Source organism: Littorina saxatilis, linkage group LG14 (genome assembly GCF_037325665.1).
Source record: "Littorina saxatilis isolate snail1 linkage group LG14, US_GU_Lsax_2.0, whole genome shotgun sequence".
NCBI lineage: Eukaryota > Metazoa > Mollusca > Gastropoda > Littorinimorpha > Littorinidae > Littorina > Littorina saxatilis.
In genome coordinates this window covers 28,572,114-28,588,113 of record NC_090258.1, presented here as the reverse complement: position 1 = coordinate 28,588,113, position 16,000 = coordinate 28,572,114, and the positions used below count along the sequence as shown (strand labels likewise).

Sequence of the window (16,000 nt, the reverse complement as noted above, 5' to 3'; positions counted from 1 at the left end):
GGACGGTTTACGCAGGACGGAATGTGCCTTTTGGAAAACTGACAAATCTTGTCCAGATCGGCGAAAACAAATGGCTGCTGCAACAGCTGGCCTTACCTACACAAACTAATACATGCAACACACAACATCAAGGAAAGAAACGACAGTCCTTGTCTGATGCATTATTCTGATCATTTTCTGTTTCAAAATATATCACTGTTCTTCGAAAGCTTCTTTTTAAAGAGCTACTCCGCCTCACATCAGATTTACAGAACCATGGAATCTTTCACGAAATAAGCAATTCCAACCTTATGGAACACACTTGCAATAGCATTTAACAGCATTAAATGACCCAGTTCGTTTAATTGGCTATTTAGCATGCGTAAACCACACACCAGTTCTCGTAGTTTATTCACTCCCCAGTCATTGCGGCTGTGACCTTTGTACCAAGAGCCGGACTGCTCTGTTATCGATTTTGGTGTGGTGAAAATTTGACGATGGTCTGTCCGTACTTTGCAGGTATGGCCTGCTGTTGGGACCGAAAATTAGTGTCCGTGTCCACGTTTTGCAGGTGTCCGTTTAAAGACATCCGACACCGATTAAACAACCGTTAAAAATCGCCAATATTTTGCCTGATGTATGTTTAAGGTCTGACAAAACAAATGTGTTAAAATCAGAGAAATCGATCGTTGCGTTTTTAAGATACAGCCTCATGAATATGTTGACATTTCACGTTTTTTTTTGTAAATCAGGGTAGGCTATTGGATATGGGATCTAACTGATTAATTAAAATCACAAATACTTGTTTTTGTATGTGGCGTAAATACCGACTTTGTGCACATAAAAATGATGGCTTTTGTTACGAATAAGTGTTTCCATTCTTTCTGAAATGGCTAATATTCGTTAATTTACATGACGTTTTACGTGCTAAAATTAGACCGCCTGCTCACTTCAACTGAATATATCTGCTAATAGAACCGTTACATTTTCATAAAAGTTTGACATAATGCACACCTGGGTCTACACAATTAGATACACAAAAATTAAAAAATCGATCGTTACATTTTTGCATAAGTTTACAAAACGTAACCCTAACCCCATTCATAATTTTAGTACAAAGAAGGTTGACATTATGACACTCATTGCGTATGAAAAATACGCTTGAATCTAATGATTTTGTTGTTGTTACATATTCGTTGTGTGTTACATCAAATCGATATTGTTAGGCATCTGTCCGTCGTCCGTTCGTCCGTATGTCCGTCCGTCCGTCCGTCACACTTTTGATCGCTAATAGCTCCTGGGTTTGTGGGCCCGTTATCGTAAAATTTGGAATGACATAATACCATTGTTATGGTATATATGTGTTTAACATTTCTACCCAATGGCTACGCGAGTACCGAGGTTGCACACGTTTTAGCCGCGCTCACACGTCATTTCCTTTGCCTATACCTCCAGCGTTTCTTGACCGATTCACCACAAATTTCGTGTGGATGTGGATATGCTGATGCTTAAACCTGGCGCAACACTTCAAAAACATTGCTTAATAATCGTTGGAGTTGTAACTGAAACAAAGCATGGGCGACCGCTCAATCGCTGAGCGCAGCTAGAGTGTTCGACCCAAGCGTACGCATAGGCATAGACATTAGAGCGCTTACCTCTCACGCTAGCATAAGGCGTTTGGCTGCCAGTCGGGGCGACATTATTATTAATATTATATTATTATTATTATCATTATTACCATTATTATCATTGTTGTTGTTTTTGTTGTTGTACTTGCTGTTGTTGTTGTTGTTGTTGTTGCCTGTGTAATTGTAATGTGCTTGTATTATTTTGTTTTTTTTATACATGAGAAATGATTGCGTGTTGTTCTTATGTTGTTTTCATTTATATGTTTTATATCTATAACCCCCCCCCCCTCCCCCGCGGGTTAGGGGGAAGAATTTACCCGATGCTCCCCAGCATGTCGTAAGAGGCGACTAACGGATTCTGTTTCTCCTTTGAATATAGTCAATTTTTGTAAAGATTTTAGTCAAGCAGTATGTAAGAAATGTTAAGTCCTTTGTACTGGAAACTTGCATTCTCCCAGTAAGGTAATATATTGTACTACGTTGCAAGCCCCTGGAGCAAATTTTTGATTAGTGCTTTTGTGAACAAGAAACAATTGACAAGTGGCTCTATCCCATCTCCCCCCTTTCCCCGTCGCGATATAACCTTCGTGGTTGAAAACGACGTTAAACACCAAATAAAGAAAGAAACAAGTCGCGTAAGGCGAAAATACAACATTTAGTCAAGTAGCTGTCGAACTCACAGAATGAAACTGAACGCAATGCAACGCAGCAAGACCGTATACTCGTAGCATCGTCAGTCCACCGCAGCGGCTCACGGCATAGGCAGTGAAATTGACAAGAAGAGCGGGGTAGTAGTTGCGCTGGGAAGGATAGCACGCTTTTCTGTACTTCTCTTCGTTTTAACTTTCTGAGCGTGTTTTTAATCCAAACATATCATATCTATATGTTTTTGGAATCAGGAACCGACAAGGAATAAGATGAAAGTGTTTTTAAATTGATTTGGAAAATTTAATTTTGATAATAATTTTTATATATTTAATTTTCAGAGCTTGTTTTTAATCTGAATATAACATATTTATATGTTTTTGGAATCAGCAAATGATGGAAAATAAGATAAACGTAAATTTGGATAGTTTTATAAAAAATATATTTTTTTTACAATTTTCAGATTTTTAATGACCAAAGTCATCATATAATTGTTAAGCCACCACGCTGAAATGCAATACCGAAGTCCGGGCTTCGTCGAACATTACCCGACCAAAATTGCAACCAATTTGGTTGAAAAATGAGGGCGTGACAGTGCCGCCTCAACTTTCACGAAAAGCCGGATATGACGTCATCAAAGACATTTATCAAAAAAATGAAAAAAACGTTCGGGGATTTCATACCCAGGAACTCTCATGTCAAATTTCATAAAGATCGGTCCAGTAGTTTAGTCTGAATCGCTCTACACACACACACAGACAGACAGACACACACACACACGCACATACACCACGACCCTCGTCTCGATTCCCCCCTCTACGTTAAAACATTTAGTCAAAACTTGACTAAATGTAAAAAGATCTATACAAAACGCTATAAAAGTGAAAGAAACGGGCGCATGAGAGGAGATCTCCCCACAGCCCGTGAATGCATTACCCACACTACAAACAGCTGTGTCAGATGTATTATGGACTAGTCAAACGCAAGTGACAAATGACGAAAACAATGTACCTGTAGGACTTTGTCGAATGTGAAATGCAATGAATCACGTGAAAGAAGCTGGATGGGGTTTCGCACCCATTGATTATAATCAGAAACGCGTAAGTGTGTGTGTGTGTGTGTGAGTGTGTGTGTGTGTGTGTGTGTGTGTGTGTGTGTGTGTGTGTGTGTGTGTGTGTGTGTGTGTGTGTGTGTGTGTGTGTGTTTTGGGATAAATTGTTAGTTTGTCTTTTGAGCACTAACGCGTATTTATGTGTGAAGTGTTTTTACCGTGTGCTTTTCTGACATTGCTATTGTATAATAGCCAGCAAAAGTGACGGTCATGATGGTAAATTGAGATCAGTTACATAATTTTCATAAATGCATGTCCACTTTTATCAATCGATCGAGCAGTTGTAATGATAAGATGCTTAAGATAGAACAAAACACAGACTGAATCAACCGCAATGCATATACAATAAACAAAACAAATCTAGCCAGGCAAAACTGATGCTACCCCAATATTGCACTGTTGCAGTGGAAGAAGAAAATGCAATTATCTATATGTTGTGTGGTAGGTAAAAGCAGTGGAACCAATTGTGTATATCTACCATTGAGTTGATATATCAACATGCCTTTAGAAAAACACGCACGTGCATCACACATAGTCACACACACACACACACGCGTGCGCGCATGCATTCACGCACAAACTGACAACACACGCACAGATACACGCACGCACAAATACACATGCACGCATTGACGCACGTACGCACGCATATACAAACACACACACACACACACGCCCACACACATATACATACACACACATATACATACACACACACACATTCACACACACACACACACACACACACATTCACACACACACACGCACACACACACGTTTCTGATAATAATCGTTGGGTGGGAAGTTTATATCCGTTTTAAACGATTTGCATAATAAGTCGTACATAAAGAGTACACAAAGAGGTTATTTCATGTGAGAAGAAACACAACAAACGTGATTGCGAATGATGCACCATATCCATCGCTAAATACATCAACGATAAAATCTACCTTTCTCTCTCTCTCTCTCTCTCTCTCTCTCTTATGTAATAAAGTTCTGAGTTCTCTCTCTCGCTCTCTCTCTCTCTCTCTCTCACATTCTCTCTCTCTCTCCATCTCTCCCTCTCTCTCTTTTCAAAACAATTTTAACGGGCGAGGGAACATCTTTGGAAGAGATGTGAGCCATATATAATAAGCCAAGAAGAAGGAAATACATATTATTTCATATACATTTTTACCCGTTTTGGATTTGTGTACGAATAACAAAGAACAGCCTTTTCAATCACAACATAGCAACAGCTTGTAGCAGGCGTAATGTCGACTTCATAAAATATTCTCTTTTTTTTGTTTGCTATATTCGCCTGAACATAGGATAAACTGAACAAACAATCTTCACTGTCGTATAATTATGTCATCGGCACATAATGTTTGCGAGCAGTTGTTATTACTTTGGACTGTAAAGAACAGTTTCAGAAATTGTAATTGGTTGTCGATGCTACGTCTATAAACTAATGAGAACAACGAAACAAAAACGTTATTTTTTTTTCTTTTCCTGGGAATGAGATATTATGGCTTACAAACGGAGATGCCTTATTTTACAATCTTATGATATCAATAACAGCTCATTCATCATTATGTATCTATGTTATACAAAAACGTTATTCGTTTTAAAACTTTGATATAGAAATTCTGTTGTTGAAAATCATAAAAGATACGCTCATCACATGCAATTATTACACACATACAAACACACACGCGCGCGCACACACATATACACATACTCACACACAAACAGACATATACACATACGGCAGACACCCACATATATACACACACACACACACACACACACACACACACACACACACCTGCAAACACAGAAACGAACACGCACTCACAACCACGCACAAAGAATGAAAGATTCTTGGCAAGCATAGTGACCGAGACTTGTAATTGGTGGAACGTCTTGGACCAAAAACATGGACTTTCTTCTGGATCTGGATCTGGATCTTTTACGTTGCAGGGACCACTGTTGGTCATCTTCGCAACGGATGCGGGAGAGCGCATGATAATAATTTAGAGTACAATAAAAGTCCTGACTTTGGTGGGACGAGTCATATATACAGGCTGTCGCTTCAATGTCTTTCCCACTCTTAGTGACTTGTTAAAATGATAAAACTACTGGGCTCTGTATGTGATCAGTGTTGGGGCAGCCCTGATGACGGCAGTCTCAGCGCTGAGGATGCTGCGCTGGCTGGCTGGGCTTGACTTACTCCTGTAGACTCCCTGTGGAGCATAGGACCGCAACAACTCCTCGCCAACGCACCCGGTTCTGGGCAGCTCCTTTGGCTGGCTGGGCTGGTCGTGCTGAAAGGTCTGCGTTACTCAGCTGATTCCACTCTGCGACTGTCCGTACGAAGAAGTTCTTGTACTGGTCTGTCTTGCAGGTGGGGATGCGGAAGCCTCGTGTGTTGTTGACAGCCTGCCGCTCGATAATATTGCTGCTTTCATACCCCTGGAACCTTGTGGGGATGACTCTCCGTCGTCCGCTAACGGCCGGGGTGAGAAACTTGTCTGGAGGGAGTGCGGGGATCAGGCCCTCAGAGATCCTGTTGACCGGGCGTAACTGCCTGCGGCGCTCTTCCAGTGGGGGGAGGTTCAGGTTCTTCAGTATGTCGCTGACGCAGCCCGGGCTTCTCGACTTGTAGTCTCGCGTGATAAAGCGGGCTGCTTGGCGCTGGACTCTCTCCAGCCTCTCGATGTTCCGCAGGAGGTAAGGGTCCCACACGGTAGCTCCATACTCCAGCGTGGATCGGACGAGTGTTATGTACGCCAGGCGCCTGCACTCCTGTGGGCAGTTCCGGAGATTCCGGCGTAGGAAGCCCACAGTTGATCCAGCTTTGCGGCAGATGTTGGAGATGTGGGAAGACCAATTCAGGTCGGCGGAGAGTAGTACTCCAAGGTAGGGGTTGTGTTGGACCTGCTGGAGGATGACGTTATCCAGGCTGTATAAGTAGGACGATTTGCTTCTGGTGGAGAGGATGTAGCACTTTTGCGCGTTAAAGCGCATGCCCCACTTCTTGGCCCAGATCTCCAGCTGTTTGAGGTCTGCCTGCAGGGTGAGGTGGTCTTGGAAGGTGTGGATCTCCCGGTACAGCAAGCAGTCATCTGCAAAGAGTCGTACTGTTGACTTCGTAGATTCAGGCAGGTCATTGATGTGGCATAGGAACATCAGGGGTCCTAAAACAGTGCCCTGGGGGACGCCTGATAGGACTGCCACTTCTTCGGACGCTTCACCCTTCACTACCACTCTCATCGTCCGCTTCGTTAGGAAGTTCGTCAGGCTCTACACGTGGATAGGCCCTCGTACTCCGTAGTGGTCCATCTTCTGTAGGAGTCTACCATGGGGGACCGTGTCAAAGGCCTTGCTAAAATCCAGTATGGCAACGTCGACCTGTGATCCGGTGTCGTAGGACTCGAGGAGATCTTTTGCTGTGGTGAGAAGCTGGGTCTCGCAAGAGTGACCGGATCTGAAGCCGTGATTCCTGTCAGTTAGGATGTTATGTATCTCTTCTTTTACGTGTTCCGTGACCTTATTGTAGGTTTGACGTCATAACGAAGGACACGAGGGCAAGCAAACTAATTTGTTTTAGGGGATCATGAAAACAGGGGGAGGTAAGGCCCGTAAGATAAGAGTTACGGAACTTGTTCGCAATCCTCACTACGCTGTGCATTGATCGGTGTCGGATCCCTTCAAGGGGGGGGCAAATATAGAAGGAAAGCACTCCGTGCCGAGCAACTGTGTCAGTACATGTCAGGTGGCCGCTCACGTCGGGGGCCGTACATTGCAGGGACTGCTGTACATCCTTTTCTAACTGCACGGAATAAATTCTTTGAACATTTCTCATTCTCAACAGAAAGCAGACAGGATGTTCCCGACCGGTAAGCGTTCAAATGGAAGTATGTCAGTACTGTATGTAAAAACTCGGGGAGCTCCGTGATCAGAAACAGATGGTTTACGGGAGGCGGGGTGGCTTTAAACTGTGGATGGTGTGTGTATGTATGTTTGTGTATATGTGTGTGTGTATGTATTCATATATATATGTGTGTGTGTGTGTGTACATGTGTGTGTGTGTGTGTGTGGGGTGTTTTGGGAAATCAACACTTCATGCACTTCCAATTCTTGTTTTTCATTTTTTGGGAGATAAAATAAATTATAAACACACTCCTCACATTGAAGGTACAAGTGCAGCTCTTCTTGTGTAAACCATCTGCTAAATCACCACTGTATCTATCCAGGCTTTTACATGGGTAAAGAGCATCCTGTCATTCGGACACATACCAAAAATCAACAGCTGATGCTGTCAACAGGTTTCCGTGCAGAGGGTGATATTTGTGCTGAACTGACACCATGCAATGTAAATCTGCAAAATGAATTCAGCTGAAAATGACCGCTCTGCACATGAGGAAGGAGCCAGACCGTTGAGTTTTGATAAATTTATTTATTTACAAATGTATAGATCTAATAGACAAATTCGGAAAATAACTCTGTCAGGTTTTGAAAGAGTGAATATCAATCAATCAATATGAGGCTTATATCGCACGTATTCCGTGGGTACAGTTCTAAGCGCAGGGATTTATGTTTTTATTTTTATTTTTTTATTTTATGCAATTTTCTATCGCGCACATATTCAAGGCGCAGGGATTTATTTATGCCGTGTGAGATGGAATTTTTTTTACACAATACATCCAGCATTCACATCGGCCAGCAAATCGCAGCTATTTCGGCGCATATCCTACTTTTCACGGACTATCATTCCAAGTCACACGGGTATTTTGGTGGACATTTTTATCTATGCCTATACAATTTTGCCAGGAAAGACCCTTTTGTCAATTGTGGGATCTTTAACGTGCACACCCCAATGTAGTGTACACGAAGGGACCTCGGTTTTTCGTCTCATCCGGAAGACTAGCACTTGAACCAACCACCTAGGTTAGGAAAGGGGGGAGAAAATTGCTAACGCCCTGACCCAGGGTCGAACTCGCAACCTCTCGCTTCTGAGCGCAAGTGCGTTACCACTCGGCCACCCTTCCTTTCATGGGGACAGACCACAGGCGGAAGGTATCGTTCACTGGACTTCCGCCTGTGGACAGACATTGGAGGGGCCCCTGTGGACAGACATTGGAGGGGCCAATATCGAGTGAGGGGTGTGTCTGAAACACATGGACAGGAGCATGTGGGTGTCTATTTGTCCAAGAAAAAGCAAAGGAATTCACTCTTTCAGAACCATACAAATCCAACGGAGTTATTTCCAAACATCGTCTATTCGAAGAATGCTCTGATACCATGTAAAAGCCTGGTCAGCCCGGTGCTGGTTTACACAATCATTTACATTGGAACAGACCTGTTTACCCACACTTTGACTTTGGTGTACTTTTCACCGAGATTCAGTGTATTTTCAAAATATTGAGAGTATTTTGCAACTCACAAGAAACGTTCACGAGCTATTGCTTCAAGGGCAGCAATAACATTGTCCATTTTCAGAAGTGGAACTTTCAGGCGTTACTGCTTTTTGCGTCGACATTTAGGTCAACGTGCTGGACTCGACGACAACAATGGCGGCAGATAAAATCTCGTCATATCACGTCTCACGTGATTACATTGCCCAATCGTCAAAGCTGGATTTTAGCCACTGGGCTATCGCGAGAACAGGTTTGGCAACCTACTTTCGATTTTTTCTTCTTCCATTTAGTGATCACGATCAAACTTGATTTTTTTTTACGATCGTCGTATTTTTTTCTCTGCAAACGTATTGGTCGTATCCTTGGCAACTTTGCGTACAAAATCGTATTAGTAAACAGGTCTGTAGGAAGGAAAGTATATTTGATATTAAAAGAAGATATTATATTCTTTAACAAACATTATTCCAGCCATAAAGTCACCCGATCATTCCACATTATACGAACAAAACTCGGTCCATTCAAACCACTTTTGCAAACTGGGTTTACAATGTCACTTGTATTTCAGCAGCTTTATCTTGAGTAAATGCATATAACATTCAAACCACTTGCACTAAATACATGTCCCCTATTCAGTCACCATTTAGATAACTCATTCACACTTTCACAAATACTTATTCAGACATTCCTTAAATCATATTGTAATGTTACCACATAACTATTTCCTGAGGGGAACAAGAATCTAAAGTCAAACAGGAGAGAGAGGAGAGAGAGAGAGAGAGAGAGATAGAGAGAGAGAGAGAGAGAGAGAGAGAGAGAGAGAGAGAGAGAGAGAGAGAGAGAGAGAGAGAGAGAGAGAGAGAGAGAGAGAGAGAGAGAGAGAGAGAGAGAGAGAGAGAGAGAGAGAGAGAGAGAGAGAGAGAGAGAGAGAGAGAGAGAGAGAGAGAGAGAGAGAGAGAGAGAGAGAGAGAGAGAGAGAGAGAGAGAGAGAGAGAGAGAGAGAGAGAGAGAGAGAGAGAGAGAGAGAGAGAGAGAGAGAGAGAGAGAGAGAGAGAGAGAGAGAGAGAGAGAGAGAGAGAGAGAGAGAGAGAGAGAGAGAGAGAGAGAGAGAGAGAGAGAGAGAGAGAGAGAGAGAGAGAGAGAGAGAGAGAGAGAGAGAGAGAGAGAGAGAGAGAGAGAGAGAGAGAGAGGGAGAGAGAGAGAGAGAGAGAGAGAGAGAGAGAGAGAGAGAGAGAGAGAGATATTACACACCGGTACGACCGAACATAAGGTATCAATAAATTCCTGTTGTGCAGCGGGTTAAAGTAGACCCTCATACCTCGGAGATATACCTTCACTCGGTCTGAACGACCTCACGTGACATGTTATATGGTGGAAGAGAATGCTGTCGCTTATTTTCCACCCTCATTTCGGTAAGACTGAAACGATGCTCAGTCACGGAAAGAACTATCCAAACTTGCAAGCACAGCCGCGGTTGTCCTGTAAGTTCCCGATCCATGTTAAACCCTCATCCTCAGAAGGAAAATAAGCGACAGCATTCTCTTCCACCATATAACATGTCACGTGAGGTCGTTCAGACCGAGTGAAGGTATATCTCCGAGGTATGAGGGTATACTTTAACCCGCTGCACAACAGGAATTTATTCTTAACTTAGCTTCGGTCGAACCGGTGTGCAATGGGTGAGAGAGAGAGAGAGAGAGAGAGAGAGAGAGAGAGAGAGAGAGAGAGAGAGAGAGAGAGAGAGAGAGAGAGAGAGAGAGACAGAGAGAGACAGAGAGAGAGAGAGAGAGAGAGAGAGAGAGAGAGAGAGAGAGAGAGAGAGAGAGAGAGAGAGAGAGAGAGAGAGTCTCAGTCAGAGACAGATGCAGACTGAGTCAGAGAGACAGAAAGAAAAAATATATTTTGTAACACTCATTTTCCTTCAGATATAGATCAGTAGTCAATACACAACTTCCACTGCGTCAAAAACACACCAAACAAAAACTCTTAAACTAACACCAAACAACCCAAACTGCTCACTCCTCATTTCTGTCCTGTTTCAAAACACAACCTACTTAAAATGTCGTGTCTCCACTATGTTCCTGCTTGAAAGACAGACACCCAAAACATCAGAATCACAACTTCACTTCTGTTTCCGTTTGAAAGACAAATAAAAAGATGTGTTCCAAACACCTCAAACATCATTGTCTCGACGTCAATTCTCTTCTTGCTTGAAAAACTTCTCGTCAATTCTCTTGCAGAAAGCGGCAAGGTTGGGAAACTTCTGGACAATTTCGGCAAAGGGCCCCTCCGGTAGACTGGTGGTGAGAAGGGTGTATAAGTGACCAAACACAAGAGCGTCGAGTTCTGTAGGGCTGCAAAATAAATTAGACAGCAAAGAGTTATAAGCGCAAATCTCTACAGCCAGTAAGGCTGATGGGGTCTATGTCGACCAAAAGAGTGGGATTCCCTGTAGGTGGAGTTCCTGGAGGGGGATTCCCTGTATACAGGGAATCCCACAGGGTGGAGTTTTTCAATAAAACTTGCAAACCATACTCAAATTTCTAAGAATTATCAAAAAAGATTGAAAAACATCAAATTCTACCGATGTCGCCAAGCATCACGTGACTTTCAGCGATATCAGCGACACACTACAGGAACTAAATCCTGTGGTATTCCCTGTATACAGGGAATCCCCCTCCAGGAACTCCACCCACAGGGAATCCCACTCTTTTGGTCGACATAGACCCCATCAGCGCCAGTAAGAATCTTAAACAAATGAGGCTGAGCGCTGTTTAAGGCAGTCCTTGATTGAGCTGGAAGTCGACTTCGCAAAGTCTTTTTACTCAAAACTAAATACTTCCCGTAGTCGACTTCGCCCAAATAGGGCCAGGCTTTAGAGACCTAATCAACAAAGGGAAGTAAGCGGTCTTACTCTAACACATATGTGACGGTCCACCACGAAACCAGTCTTAAGTCGCAGCAGACGAAAGCGAGCTAGTTCGAGGAAAAGGCACTGAGGGTCTATCTGGGTGAAATTCACTTTTTTGCAGAAACGTGTTCTGTAGACCCCAAATTACATGACAACCAAACAAATATGCCAAAATCAATCGCTAAATAGTTAAATTATTGGATTTAAATGCAATACATTCATCAAAAAAGTCCAGCATGACATCAAAATGCCTCACTTTGACCGATAATTTGCTTAGTGTATCCCTGACAGGGCCCCAACAAGTTTGGTACCGTCGGAAAGCTTATTGCATCAGCTTTCGCGCCCTGCTGCGCAGTGGTTCAAAATACCCGTCCACTTCCTCCAAATAAGGAAACCGGCACGTAAACAAATTTTAAGATTGAACCAATCAGCTTTGTCTGCCTTCCAAAAAGGACTAGCAACGGCCTCCTCATTGGTCAAATCAGTCCAGGGGGAAGTAACACAGTATGATTTCCGTTCGCTGAACGAAACCAAAACAATGACTGACGTACGCCGATTGACAGCGCTTCTCAACTGCGATTCGCTTGAAAATAACCACGAACTCCAAGATTTGTTGTTGGATTTCTTTGCCGAAGACGTTGCTGGATTCAGTGACTCCGATTCTCATGCCGAAATATGTGACGCTTGCTGAATATGCGGACGAAGAGGAGACAGACCGTCCGCTTTTCAGTGTCAAAAACACCGTTGGCGTTTCTAATGGCACTGCATCAACTGCAAGAACACACGTAGTTGAGGCGAGTTGTAGAGGAGATGTGATGGAGGTGCATGCTGCAGTTCGTTAATTGCAACAGGGCTGTGATGTGCTCGAGAGAACTCGCCTTCGTTGCTGCAAAGCCAATGGAACTGGCTGCAAACAGATTAAAGTTCCCGACGCTGCACCCAGAAATACTCGTCCCGGTCGTGAATGTATCACCCAGTTTGATCCGGAGGAAATTGTAGCTCTACAGCTCTCAGTGCAAGACATGTGACATGTATAAAGGTGAGGTTGGAGGTGGTGTCAACATTGATGTGCAAGAGCTTTTGTGGTGAACAGACTGTCACAGTGGAGGAGTTCCTGTGTTTGGGATCTACATTCTGATCTGTACGTATTCCTATTCGATGCCAACAAAGTGATTGATACAAGTAAGTTGATTTTGCTCAAGTGTTTGTCAAACTAATGGACAAAAACGTAGGTGAGATGCATGTAACCTCTTTATTCCTGATAATGACAGTGAAAATGTTTGCTGATGTGTATGACCTGTATTTGACCGTTTTCCTCCACATGTATGATGTAAACAAAGCCTTCAAAAATGGTGATAATTGTTCTTTTAACCCTTCGTTTTGCATTTAAATGATGCATGAAAGATCAAAGTACACTTGTGCAACATTTGGAAGGGTGAGGTTAATTTTCAACCCCCGTTGCTAAGGAAAATGTGAAGCTGGTGCCTTCCAAAACTTTCAAGCCCGATTTCTCAAAATGGCCGCCGGTCAACTTCTTTCATAAAAATGGCCGTAATATCGTTATTTATTGACCTAGAGCTTTAATTTTTTTTTCTAAACATCCAGGAAAGACTAACAATTTCAAAATAATAACTAACTCAAATCATCCAAATTTCGACTTAAGACTGATTTTGTGATGGACTGTCACATATGTATACATTTAGAGTACTTACTTCCCTTTGTTTAACAGATCTTTTCAGCCAGTGTTATATTTTTTTCTGGTTGGTATTTGGGGTGTGAAATCCCCCTTTTAAGACCTCAACAAATTTACGAAAATCAGGACTTAGAAATAGGGAGTCTTGTAATGGAAGTGCTTTTTGGCTCACGTAAGTGTAGCCTATGCGATGCTAACTTTTGTCTGTCTGTGCGTGCTTGCGTGCGTGCGTATGTATGTACATGTATGTATGTCTGTTGTAGAAACTTTAACATTTGACTGAACACCGAAATACTAACTTTACCTGGTTATTATTTAAGCAACAGCTTCAAAGTATTGAAGCAATAATCAACATTTCGTCGGCACGTATGTAGTTAAAGTGTGTATCCAAAGAAAACGGGTGGTGGGGGGTTTTGGGGGGTAAAAACAGCTGACTGGTTTGTGTCGTGTGTGGTATGTAGACCAGGTCAGGGGTCAAGGTTAGGTCAGATCGCGTGAAGGATTGTGGTATAGATACAGTTATCACCGAGCTGCAGTTCGCCGATTCGGAGAAGACGATTTTACATTGTTCGGTTTCGTAGCTCCAGAAAAATAGATAATGAAGATACCAAAGGAGATTTCCTACAGGTTAATCTGCACAGCGTGTTTCCAGTGTCTGCGCGAGGAAGCGCAGCGCTCTCGAAAGCGCAGTGTCGATCTGGCAGTCGTGTAAGTAAGTATAGGCTACAGACAGACAGATCTAGATCAAGTGTCTCGCACTCTTGCACCGTGTCACCTATGCCGACTGTGTGTGTGTATGTGTGACGGAGTGATTGAGTTTGTGTTACTGTTTGTTGATTTCTTACGTGAGCCTTGAAGGCTTCGCCTCTTGTTACAGAGGCAATGAAAAGAAAATTTGAGAAAACTGTCTTAAAAGAGGAGTCTAAAATTGGGGGGGGGGGGGGGGGTTGTGTCTGAAAAAGGGGGGATTGCACTGTACAATTTATTGCCATCTCTGGGGTGAGTGTGCACTTATGGAGTCACGATACCAAGTTTGTATTTCTTGCACATAAGTATTTATGTTTTCCTAGCCGTGAGATGTCAGCATGGGATTTTTCTCATGCACATGCATGCAAGGGGAGGGGTGGGGGGGGGGAGGGATAAACGAGTTGTATTTCTTCAAGGTGAGGCAACCACCTACCAGTGGAGACACGTCATTGTTGCTACAGTAAATAATCAATTCCGATCTGCATAATGTTTTTTCTTTTTAAAGAAAAAAGCTGTCATAAAGGTATCCCTTTGATATAGAACTCTTCTACAGGTCATACAAAAACTGACAAGCAGTTGATAAAAGAATGATTTTATTTCATTCTCTATGTATGACAGCAGAATTTTCAGCAACTTACTTGTCTCCGAAGAAGTATGGCTGTTCGTCGAGTCTTTCCGACAGAGCTTGGCAGCATGTTCTCACCTCCTCGCACACCTGAAACATAATCGCAATACTACATTCCGACAACGAGTCAATGACATTGCCTTGTAACAAGGCATTTTTGGGGTTTAGAGTTAGGTTTAACGAAGAAAAGTAATAATGCAAATTATGCAGAACCAAAACCCGACTTCTGAGAAATATTCAGCATTAAAATGTATAAAACACTTGTATTATATTTTGAGTAAGGGTTAAAAATATCAACAGCAATGAAAACATTATCTGTGATGGTTTACGGAGGCTTACTGTGCCTTTAAGCTGTGCAATGAATAAATCAAACTGTTTCCCACCCAGCTTTAACAGAGAAGTAGTAGAAAAGAATGTTACAATCTTACCGACTGAGGTAGTTGGAACAGCCATAAACAAAGCTGACCTTGAAAGTACCATAGTGGCAGTACTTAGAAAACTGTGAGATCTCTTGCAGTGTTTCAGCGCACATCACCACAAAAAAGGCAGGAAATGAGCAGCCGATTTAAACAGTTGCACCTGCAGGAACCATTGTCCACCTTTCTTAGTCGTAGCCATACAACTTGATCAACCGAACAACTTTCAGCATCGTTCACAGTCACAGCGCCGTCGGAGGACGCCATTTTGGATGTGTCGTTAAGCGAGACTGAGCTTCGACAACATTATTTTGCAATCCGCCGATACCGACAAATACCTGGAAGCTTTCTTGGGCACAGAAAATGAGCCAGAGGACTTCGCTGATACTGCCTGGCGCACTTCAGTTCCTGCCATCGTTCAGCATTGCAAATCGAACAGTCAAAAAGAGCGACTGAGGAAGTAACTGGGACATTCTTCGCTGTTCCTTCGAACTGGCAACTCCACTGACTTGTTAGCCTTTGTTGGTGATCTGTTTTTCGACCGTATATTTTTGTTCTTTTTTCATTATAATGCCTTATTTTGTCTGAGAAAAAGAACCAGTTACTAAAAAATAAAAGTAAGAGCAGCAAACGGTTACGAAAGCAGGAAAAGACAACCCAACATTTCCAACATTAAATACAAGGCAGTAGCCTCCCTTGCGTTTGTCTGACTTCTTAGGTAGGTTTATGATTCCTACTGTTCCGAAATCGAATGCGATAAAATGGTTATCGTTAGATTTGACTGTGATACATGTATCAACATTTATCAGTCTGAATGTCTCGAAAGGCTGAATCATATCAGATCTC

The 16,000-nt window shown here is 42.7% G+C and overlaps 1 protein-coding gene across 1 annotated transcript in view; it reads right to left on the bottom strand.

Moving 5' to 3' along the window:
• Positions 1 to 10,658: 10,658 nt before the first annotated feature.
• The window catches only part of LOC138947495 (metaxin-2-like), a 30,793-nt gene continuing 25,451 nt past the window's right edge, over positions 10,659 to 16,000 (bottom strand). The window contains exons 8-9 of the mRNA XM_070318976.1: positions 14,752 to 14,828; positions 10,659 to 11,116 (exon numbers count right to left, since the gene is read on the bottom strand). Coding sequence (XP_070175077.1) covers positions 10,957 to 11,116; positions 14,752 to 14,828 — 237 coding nt within the window. The 3' untranslated portion in view covers positions 10,659 to 10,956. The remainder of the gene's footprint in view (positions 11,117 to 14,751; positions 14,829 to 16,000) is intronic.